Source organism: Nannospalax galili, unplaced genomic scaffold (assembly GCF_000622305.1).
Source record: "Nannospalax galili isolate Female #2095 unplaced genomic scaffold, S.galili_v1.0 scaffold386, whole genome shotgun sequence".
Lineage (NCBI taxonomy): Eukaryota > Metazoa > Chordata > Mammalia > Rodentia > Spalacidae > Nannospalax > Nannospalax galili.
Genome location: NW_008356676.1, coordinates 975,095 through 987,029, shown reverse-complemented (window position 1 = coordinate 987,029; position 11,935 = coordinate 975,095). Strand labels below are relative to the sequence as shown.

Genomic DNA, 11,935 nt, shown 5'->3' with positions numbered 1-11,935 from the left:
GCAATTTAAAAAAAAAAAAAAAAAAGTGTGCAAACTGGCAGGTTCAAGGATATAAGGTAATTCATAGGTCATTTTATTTAGGCAAATGACATTTAATTCTCTCAAAATCTCTGTTATTGGGCCCCTAATATTTCAAACCTCAAAGACCGGGAAGTTGCCAGTGAGTCTATATTAGGACCAAAGCTCCCACAACCCACAACGAAGGCAGGTTGTTAATACTTACCTCCTCTGGGCAGCGCTCCCCGGGTTCTCAGGAGTAGGGTCTTTGGGGGCTTCCACCTCCAAACCCTGTCTCCAGGTTTGCAACCGGCCCAGCTCCTTGCTCTGCGGGTCCCTGGTGGAGACAGAGGAAGTCCTGAGCCGGGTGCCCACCACCCTACCTGCGTGTGTTCATGGTCCAGATCTCCTGGGTCTCGCCGCGGCCGCTGAGAAAGGATGCTGGTGAGAATTCCTGTGGGTCTCGAGGAGATTTCGAAGAGCAGAGGGAGCGGTTTCTGAGTTTCGATTTCTCCCTAACCAGCTGCAGGTTGAGCTGGCCTCAGAGAACTTCCCCTTTCATCCTCCACCCTAGCGCCCTCTAACCTTTATGCAAGTTAACAGCCAGGGCCTGCCTCAGGAATCATGAATGGAGCAGGCTCACCCAGCAGCAGGTGAGATGGCTCAAGGCCTCACACCCACCACACAGGGCACAAAGGATCAAGATAAGTCGTGGCAGCTTGTGAGTCAGGAGGTTCAAAATGACTAACAGGTATTCCAAATTCGAGGTTACTGCTAGATGTCTGAGATTGGGAACAATTTTACTTTGAGTCCTCTGAGATTAGGTCAATAAAATAAACTAAGCAAAATACTGCCGTTTATCAGTCACCACTGCTGTTAGAGGAAGTAGAAAGTGAAATCAAAAGACAGCAAAAGTCCCACAAAGTTGAAGTCACAAATTGAGGGCTAGATAGAGCTGAGTGCCCAGTTAGCTTTGCTAAGCAATTAATCAAATATTCAAGAAATATTAATTAAATACCTGAAGGCTTGCAGTAATCCAACTATAATGCAATGATTTCTATTTTAAAGCTTAGATTTGCAAGATGATTTCTATAGGTCTGGGGATAAGTTCTGTCATTCCTGTGTTTGGAAGGTTTGGATAATTCTGATGCGATTGTGTAGTTGGGCTCATCACCCTGTCACTGTGCTGGCCAAACAAAGATGTGTGAGGCTCTTCCTATATTTTCTAGGAGACAGGTAAACAAATACTAATGCCATCACTGGGCAATTGAAATGGTAGGAAGATGTATGAGGTTTGTGGACTGGCAAGGTAGGGAATAGCCCTCTAATTCTAGAAAAGGGACATTTGAGAATAAGCCACAGAAAAGTGTTGGAGTTGACCAAGAAAGAGACATTGTGGCAGGGGTTTGTGGCTTAAATAACACAGTATACACATAATGCTACATGATGTCCTATGGTAGTGTCCCTCAGCTTATCAGTTGCCCACCCAGCACCTAGAATGTCTTGTTTTAATCATTGATGCTTAAAACAAAAAGGTAAATGCATGTTTGATAACTAATGAAAGAATGGAACTCAAGGTGGCAAGTGAAGGAGGTAAAATAAGAGGGGGGATGTTGGTGACTAAGAGGAGTCAGGGTTCCTATGCTCCCTAAAGGGCCAGAGCTCTGTTAAGTGGGCCAGAGGTCCTCAAAGCTCAGCGAGCATCAGAACCCCTGATGGGTGTGTTAAAACAGGTATGTAGGTGCCCACTCTGGAGCTCCTGAATCAACAGATCTGGAGTGGAGCTTGCCTTTCCAACAAATTCCCAATGCTGCTGCTCCAGTTCAATCTGCGAGCCAACACTGAAGGCAATGTGGAAGGCAATGAAAGTTTTTCAGCAGGGCACTTATCTGATAATATATTTGAGAAAGTTGGCTCCTAGCAATGTGGAAGGGAGGTTGAAAGATAAATAGGCTGAAATGAAGGAGATAAACTAAGAACCTAGTTATAATCTAGGTAAGTGATATTGGTCAGAGGCAAGGCAAAACTGTATGAGAAATACAAAATAGGTATAAAACCAAAACCAAATGAAAGATTAGCACAGGGTTTTAAAAAAAAGAAAGAAAGAAAAAGATATAAGGGAGAACTGAGCAGAAAAGGAGCAGGGGAAAGGGGAGGCAGCCTTTGCAGCACTTTGAGTCCAGCAAGGACATATATTGGCTCCATGATCAAGGACAAGCCTCTTCATTTCTGAGAAACACAGTTTCCTCATCTGTAGAATATGCAGTCACAATATTTGATTTGTGAGGTATTATGAAGTCTAAGGAGATAATTCATTTCAGTGGTTATCAGATGGATTTGATTTTGCATCCCGGATTAGGCAATGCTCAGAGACAGATTTTATTGTAAAGCCTGGAGGAGGGAGGATGACTGGTATCCAGTGGGGAGAGGGACTAAGGATACTGTTAAACATCTGCAGTGCACAGGCTAGACTCCCCCTGCCCCCAACAAAGAGCTATCCCACCCCAAATGTTCATAGTACAGATGCTGAAAAATCCTCATTTATGTATGCCTATCTTAAGGCCCCAATAATTTCACGGCTGCTGGTTTCATGGTGAATTTATGGTTTTAGCTTTGGGACTGGAACTGGTAGAACCATGTAACCATCAACCCAGAAGAGGGACCAATGCTTGAAAAGGTGAAATAACTTTGCTTAGGGATCAGTGAGTTTGAAGTATCTTTTGGGAGGGAAATGCTTGCTGGGCCTGGGGTCTAGCAGGAAGAGGACCAGCATGGTCTTGGGGGAGGTTATCTTCTTCAAAATCATCATACTGGGGAAATACCACTGGAAATCTTGCTTCAAAGGAGAAGTTCATTATTTTGGCATGAGGGAAAAGCCAAATTAGGGGAAACCCAACTCTCCAAAAAGAGCTAGTAATGGTGGTACTGATTTCAAATAAAGAAATACATTTATTTTACTTTATTTATCATAAAACCTAAACATTTCCTAAAGTTCTAAGCACAAGATAGAAGTAAAGGTTGATAGGCAAAATATAAATTTCTTAGTCTGTTCACTCCTTGTTTTGCCATTCGCCATGCTGTGTTTAAAACTCTGATTGTGACTTCCTGTGGCAGTAGGCATCTACGGGCAGCTTTAGGATGCTCAGAAATGGGTATCTACTTGTGTGTCACTTCTTCTCATATGTGTATTTCTGTGAGCAACCACAGCCTGGCTTTTCACCAGGGCTGTTAGATGCAGCATTTCTAAGCCATATTACAGTTATACTTGAATAAAGAAACAGCCTGACTCTTGTCTTTTAGTTTTAAGACCAATAGTGGACCTGAACTCTGAGAACCACCTGTTCCTTCAGATGTTCCATGGAGCTGTGCTCCCCAGCCAGGCTTTACTCATACTTTTATTGAAGCAGTCTTTCCAACATCAATTAGAGAAGTAGAATCTAGGATCCACCCTCCTCTAAGAATCTTGCCCTTTGATCCCTAGGTCTAGAATATCAAACACACAATATCAAGCAGAGTTCTCAATTATTTTCACTCTTTCAATGAATATAGCTCGCTGTGTCCAGCACTTTGATAGGTTAAACAAGCACATCCACTTTCATTCACTATCTTGGGTGGAGGGCAAAGTGGGGTCCTGAGGGATTAACATCATATGCCCAGGTCACAAAAGGAGCACATGATTCAGTGAGCTTGTCTACATCATAACCTTGTGGTTGCAAGGTTAGGTGAAAATCATTCAGATTATTTCCATATTGTGAAAGTCATTACTACTGGTAAGGGTGTATACCTCTGGAGAAAAGGTCTAGGAGAGGAGCAGAACCAGGTGGGGAGGATTGGAGTCCCCATCTCTGCTCCAACTGGGGAGGACTGAGGTCCCCATCCATGCTCCAGCTAAGTACTTTTATCTCCCTTACATACTGAAATGGTGCCCAATTTTCTTATGTGCAAGAATTCTGTGGATTTTAGGGTTTGAAAAACCACTGTACCTAATTACAAAGAAATATATTTTAAGGGACAGAAGAAAGACCTGAAATTGTTACACTGCCTGAAATTTGACAAATTAAATATTCATTTAGGAAATGGCTTTCTTTAAAGATATTACTGTCTCATTTCTTTAAGTAAGTGTCCTTAATCTGAGCAAAAGTCATTTTGGTTTGGAAAAAGGAAAACTGAGTGAAAAGGAGAATTCAAAAAATTATGCCAAGAACTGCTCCTTGATTCACCTACAACCTGAACAGCTCCACTCTTTCCTGACACTGGGTCTCTCTTCTACCCTTGGGCACAGGTCCACCCCTGCTCTGTTGGCCCCAGATCTCTGGACTATTCTCTTATTCTAGACCTACCCACTGTGTCCAGGTCTCATACACTCAGACAAGCTTCATTTTCCAGCTTCATTTGTTAGACCCTCCACAGGCTGTCCCCACTCCTGTCTTACCCTTGGCCCCCCTCCTGATCTGCCTACCACAGACCCACCTACTACCCAGACCAGCCTACTACCCTGGGAGAATCTGAAGCACACACCAACTAACCTGAGCAAAAAGCAACCAAGTTATACCAACAATATAAACAGAACCAAACTTCAATTAAACAAAGGCACTATAGAATTTCCTGCTGGACACACAACCAACAAAAGACATCCACATGCCCAAAAGACAGTTAAAAAGCACAAATAATATGAAAAACCAGGAGACTATGTCCCTAACAAAACTCATCGGCCATACAGAAGTATACTAAATGAGAATCACCCCGAAGAACCCCACGATGCAGAATTTTAAAAGAACGATTATAAACATGATCAAAAAACTTAAAGAACACACAACACAAAGAATGCAAAGAGGATAGGAATAAACTTGTGATGGAAGCCCAAGAATATACAAATATGTGGCTGAATGAAATAAAAACAATTCAGGACCTGAAAAGTGAATTCACAACAGATACAGAAATATTGAAGAAAAAAACCCAAGCTGAAATGAAGATGAAATTGAAAAACTCAGTAAGTCAAGTTAAAATGACAGGAGAAAGTCTTGCAAGCAGTTTGAACAAAATAGAAAACAGACTATCAAGACCAGATAGACAAAGTTGAAGAACTGGACTCCTCAAGCAAAGACTATTAAAGAATTTTAAAACGCAGGAATGGGATACACAGGAAATGTGGGACACCATGAGAAGACAAAATATATGCATCACAGGCATACAGGAAGGAGAAAAATCTCAGGTCAATGGCATTGACCAGAACTTCCACAGGATTATAGAAGAAAACTTCCCCAAATTAAGGAAACACTTATCCTATACAACTACAAGAAGCACATGGAACACCAATTAGATCAGACCAGAACAGAAACTTCCCATGACATATTATAGTAAAACACTAAACATATAGAACAACAACAGAGTACTGAAAGCTGCCAGAGAAAAACAAGTTATGTATAAAGGAAAACCCATCAGAATTACAGCTGACTTTTCAATGCAAACTATGAAAGCCAGAAGAGCCTGGACCAAAGTATTCCCAGTTCTAAATGACCATGGATGCCAACCCACAATACTTTACCCAGCAAAACTATCTATCATAGTCAAAGGGGAATGGAAAATTTTCCATGACACAAAAAGATGAAGAATTCGTGTCCACCAGGCCAGCCCTACAAATACTTAAAGCAACACAAAGAATGGAAAATCGGAATGACCATACCCAAGAGGTTACAGAAAGAAAACAAAGGAAGGTATAATTATAGAAACATAAAATAGGACCAAGTTCACAAACAAAATGACAGTAACCAATACACATCTTTCAATAAATAACTCTAAATACCAATGGCCTAAACTCCCCAGTCAAAAGACACAGGTTAGCAGAACAGAATAAGAAACAAAAATCCATCTTTCTGTTGTCCTCAAGAAACTCATCTCACCCTCAAGGATAAGGAATTACCTGAGGGAAAGGATGGAAAAAAAATTCCAAGCAAATGGCACTGAGAAGCAAGCAGGTGTTACAATTCTAATATCTGACAAAACTGACTTCAAATTAAAACTAATCCAAACAGATAAAGAAGGTCACTTCATTCTAAACAAAGGAACAATTGACCAAGAAGATATTACAATCACGAATACATATGCATCAACCTCTGGTGCACCCAATTCCCTAAAAATAGTATTTCAGGACTATAAAATAAAGATTAACCACAATTCAGTAATAGTAGGTGACTTCTGTACCACACTGTCTCCAATAGACTGGTCAACTGGATGAATAATAAACAGGCATCTAAATTAAATAATATCTTTCATCAAATGAACCTAACAGACATCTACAGAATATTCCATCCAAGCACCAAAGAATACATTTTCTATTCAGCAGCCATGCAATTTTTTTCTAAAAATGACAACATACTGGGACACAAAACAAACCTCAACATATACAAAAAATTGAAAAAATTCCATGCGTTCTATCAGACCATAATGAAATAAAGCTTATAATCAAAAGCAAAAGAAGCTCTAGTAACTATACAAACTCATGGAGATTAGACAACATACTCCTCAATGACGAACGAACCAAAGAAGAAATTAAGAAAGAAATAAAATTATTTCTGGAACTAAATGAAAATGAGAGTACAACACAGCAAGACATCTGAGACACTTTAAAAGCAGTCTTAAGAGGGAAGTTTATAGCTGTAAGTGCCTACATTAAAACATCAGAAAGAATACAAACAAATGACTTAAGAGCACAACTCAAGACTCCAGAAAGGCAAGAAAAAAACAAAAACAAAACAAAAACCTCAAACCTAGTAGATGAGAAGAAATCATAAAAATCAGAGCACAAATTAATAAAATAGAAACAAAACAATGCAAAGAATCAGGTAATCTAAGAGCTAGGTCTTTGAAAAGACAAACAAGATAGACAGATCCTTAGCCCAGTTGACAAAAAAAAAAAAACAGAAAGAACAAATCCAAATTAACAAAATCAGACATAAAAGTGGAAACATAACAAACACCAAAAAAAAAACCCACCAAATATTATAAGGAAATCTTTAAAATCTATAATTTATTAAATTTGAAAATCTAAAAGAAATGGATGAATTTCTAAATTCATGGAAACCATTAAAGTTAAACCAAGAAGAGATCAACAAATTAAACAGATGTATAACAAATAAAGAAATTTAAACAGCAGTACAAAACCCCTCAACTAAAAAAGCCCAGGCCCAGACAGATTCACAACAGAATTCTACCAGACAGTCAAAGAAGATCTACAATCAATACTTAAATTATTCAACAAGATAGAAACAGAGGGAGAATTCAAAAACTCCTTCTATGAAGCGAGCATCACTCTAATATCAAAACCAGATAAAGACACAACCAAAAAAGAAAACTGTAGCCTTAGCATAAATGTAAAGATTCTGAACAAAATACAAACTGCATTCAGACACACATCAAAGAGATTATTCACCATGATCAAGTTGGGTTTATTCCAAAGATGCAAGAATGGTTGGATACACATGTCAATAAATGTAATAAATCATATAAATGGACTTAAAGACAAAAATCACATAGTCATCTCACTAGATGCAGAAAAGGCCTTTGATAAAATCCAATATGCATTCATGTCAAAAGTCCTAGAGGGAACATACTCAACATAATTAAAACTATATACAACAAACCCATAGCCAACATTATTTTAAATGGAGACAAACTGGAAGCATTCCATTAAAATCAGGAACCAGATAAGAATGTCCACAATCTCCACTCCTTTTCAACATAGTGCTTGAAACTCTTGCTAGAGCAATAAAACAGGAGAAGGAAACTAAAATAGTACTAATTGGAAAAAGAAGAGGTCAAATTATCACTGTTTGCAGATGATATGATATTATACATAAGAGATCCCAAAAATTTCACCAGAAATCTGCTAGAAATGATCAATACTTTCAGCAAAGTGGCAGATTACAAAATCAACTTACAAAAATCAGTAGTCTTTCTATATACCGATAACAAGCCATCAGAAAAAGCATTCATGGAAACCCTTCCATTCACAATAGACTCAAAATAAAAATCTGTGAATAAACCTATTAAATATTTCTACAATGAAAACGTTAAATCTTTAAAGAAAGAGATAGAGGAAAATACCAGGTGATGGACTGACCTACTGTGCTCATGGATTGGTAGAATTAGTATTATGAAAATTATGGTCCTACCAAAAGAAATCTATAGATTCAATGCAATGCCAATCAAAATTCCCATGACATTCTTCACAGAGCTAGAAAAAAAATCTTAAAGTTCATATAGAATTATAAAAGGCCCTGGATAGCCAAAGAAATCTTAGACAAAAAGTGCAATGCTGGGGTGAATCATCATACCCAATCTCAAACTATATTGCAGAGGTATAGTCATAAAATCAGCATGGCACTGGAACAAAAACAGACACATAGATCAATGGAACAGAAGACCGAAACATGAGTGCATGCAATTTAAGCCACCTGATATTTGATAATGGTTCCAAGATGCACAAGAACACAAATTCTGTTCCAACACACAATGGAGGAAAAACAGCACCTTTAACAAATAGTGCTGGGCTGACAAAACTGGATCTACATTGTAGAATAATGAAATCGGACCTTTATCTTTCTCCCTGCACAAAAGTCAACTCCAAACGAATCAAAGACCTCAATATGAAACCTGAAACTCTGAAACTGCTAGAAGAAAACACAGGCAGTACCCTCCAAGATATAGGTGTAGGAAGGAACTTTCCTAATCAGACATCAGTTGCTCAGGCATTAAGGTCAGCAATCAACAAGTGGGACCTCATTAAACTAAAAAGCTTCTGTACAGCAAAAGAACCAAGCAAGGAAGTAAAAAGGAAACTCACTGATTAGGAGAAAACCTTCACCTGCTACATATCCAACAGAGGATCAAAGTCCAAAATACACAAAGAACACCAAAAACAAAGAAACAAGAAAATAAATGACCCAATAAAAAGATGGGCTAAGGACCTGAACAGATTTCTCAAATGAAGATATAAAAATGGTTTACAAACACCTTTAAAAGTGCTCAACATCCTTAGTAATTAGAGAAATGCATATTAAAACCACTTTTAGATTTCATTGTTTCTGCTCTTGCTTCCTGTGCCTGCTTGAAGATGTAGAGTCTAGCTTCTGCTTCAGCCACCTCCAACCACCATGTCTCCCTGCTATGATGGACTGTAATTCCCATGGAACTGTAAGCTCAAATAAACTCTTACTTGTATAAGTTTCTTTGGTCAGTGTTTCTATCACAGCAACAGAAAATAACTAATATAATAATTGGTACCAGGAGTGGGGTATTGGCTGTGAAGATCCTGACCATGTGGGATTTTGGAAGAATGTGAAAGACTTTGGAAGTTTGGGCTAGAAAAGCATTTGATTGCTGTAAGTAGAGCTTAGCAGGCCATTCTAATAGGTACCTGCAAGAAAGTAGTGCTGAGAACAATGTAGTTCCAGAGGAAAATAAGGACTTAAGCAGCAATTGGACTATTTCAGCAAAAAGTCTAACTGGAGTCTTCCCACAGCCAAAAAGCTTGCCTGAGGCTAAGTTGAAAAGTCCTGGACTAATTTCTCTGACAGAAGAAATTTCAAGACAGCATAACATAGAAATGGTGGTGTGGCTACTAATGTTGGTGGCACTGTTTTCGGAGGTCAGAAGGTGTGGCTATCCGGGAGGAAACATGTCACTGGGGTCAGGCTTAGAGAGTTCTTAGGTCTTGCCAGATCTGGAGTTGCTCTCTTGCTTCCTGTGCCTGCTTGAAGATGTAGAGTCTAACTTCTGCTTCTGTTCCAACCACCTCTGACCACCATGCCTCCCCACCATGATGGACTGTAATTCCCCTGGAACCATAAGCATAAATAAACTTTTCCTTTTATGAGTAAAAAAAAATTTTTTTAATTTTTAATTAAAAAAGATTTCATTGTTTCCTAGTCAGACTGGCTAAGATCAAGAGAACAAAAGACAACAAATGCTGGTGAGGATGTGGAGAAACAGGAATGTTCATTCACTGTTGGTGGATTGCAAACTCATATAACCTCTATGGAAAGTGATCTGGAAAACTCTTTAAAAATGAATCTACCATCTGGCCCTGTTATACCACTCCTTGGCATATACCTGAAGGAGTCATCATACTGTAGAGATACCTGTAGGTCCATGTTTGTTGCTGCTCTCTTCACAATTGCTAAGAAATGGAAACAACCTAAATGCCCCTCAACTGAGGAATGGATAATGAAAATGTGGTGCATTTACACAATGGAGTTCTACTCAGCAGTAAGGAAAGATGAAATTGTGAAGTGTGCAGGTAAATGGATGGAACTAGAAACTGTTACACAAAGTGAAGTAATAGAGACTCAGAAAAGCAAGTGACATATGTTCTTCCTCATTTGTGGATATTAGCACCAGTCCCTTATATGTGAGTACATATTTTGATGTAAGAGTAAGACCCAGGAAAATGGAAAGGAAGCACAAAAGCAAAGGGAAAGAAAGAACCTGAGAGAGGGGAATAGTAGGAAACAGATATTACCAAGGGGGAAATGGGGAAAATTGGGGCATTCAGCTAGAAAGGCAGGAGGGCAAGACATACAAGGAATCATGGGGGTAAAGGGGAAGAAGGAACTCAAGAGAAGGGGGATAGTAGGAGACAATATTATCAAGGGGAAATGGAGGAAACCTGAATAGGGGAGGGAGGAGGGAAGTTACACTTGGAGAGGAGAGATAAATAAAGCCTAGGTGGCATAAAAAGCCAGAAGGAAATGTATTAACTCACCCCTCCCCCCGAAAAACACACATACAATATCTGAACATGAGTTCATGCATATACCTGAAGGCCATATAACAAGGAACACAGTACCATACAGGAGAAACCTCCCCTTGAGTTGTTGGGGAGTCAAGAGACTCCCCAAATAACACAGACTATTGCCACAGCCCTTGATTACCTCCCAGAACTTGAAGGTAAGGCCCTATTGCTAAGGACACACTTCAGACAAAGGACTTGGAGCAATGGAGCTGCAACTGATCTGGAAGCTTCCTCCATAAATACAACCTCTCAGAGTTGTGGAGGATACTATGCAAGCTGTTAAGGGAGAAAATCAATCACTGGTTCGACCTGTCTGTAAAGCCTAATAAGCACAAGGACTGGCACAGCAAACTACCTCTATTGGTGTAGTAGTGGCACTGTTATCTGCGACAGCTATCTAAATGAATTTAGAGCCCTCTCAATGGGAGAGAACTCATGGGTGGCACTGTAAACACAGCCAAATACACATGGCTGGAGAGGTCATAGATCCTAGAGAAAACCCTGACTCTAGCATATCTCTAGACAAATGAAATTTCTTACTGTATGCTAAATATAGATCCTTATGTTTACAGACAAATATACCATACACCACTCATCAAAGAATCCTCTTTTATGCAACAGATGAGGCTATTACAGAGTTCCACACTGGTCATACACAGAAGAAAAAAATTATATATATATATATATATCTATGTATATCTCATATATTATATATGAGATGCCCAGCCCTAAGTGATACATCTACATTAGAACCTCTACACTTAAGGCTTATGGAACATAGTGGAATAATGGAACAGGAAAACAGGAAGTATAGAGAATACTAATACATCTCTCAACTCTCACCAGCAAAACTGCCTCTTAAAACAAAGTGTGATGCACACAGAAGGCCACAACTGGCTAAGTTTTAGAGAGTAAGAGACTGCAAAGTGTGTGTCCCTGGATAGGACTCCTCTATTAAACCTCGCCCACCCATAGCTCAGGGACCACTAGGGAAGATGGGGCAGAAGGATTGTAAGAGCCAGCGTTGGTGCATGAATATAAGGAAACAGAGGCTTTCAAGTAACCGGAAATTTGCTTATATGAACTTGCGACAGTAGTGGCACGAGAAAACCCATACTGACTCGGACAAAAACCCAGCACAGAACA

The 11,935-nt window shown here is 39.3% G+C and overlaps 1 protein-coding gene across 1 annotated transcript in view; it reads right to left on the bottom strand.

The window, feature by feature from the left end:
• Positions 1 to 548, bottom strand: part of Epsti1 (epithelial stromal interaction 1) — a 104,530-nt gene extending 103,982 nt beyond the window's left edge. The window contains exon 1 of the mRNA XM_008854678.3: positions 381 to 548. Within this exon, the coding sequence (XP_008852900.1) occupies positions 381 to 394 (14 nt within the window). The 5' untranslated portion in view covers positions 395 to 548. The remainder of the gene's footprint in view (positions 1 to 380) is intronic.
• Positions 549 to 11,935: the final 11,387 nt, after the last annotated feature.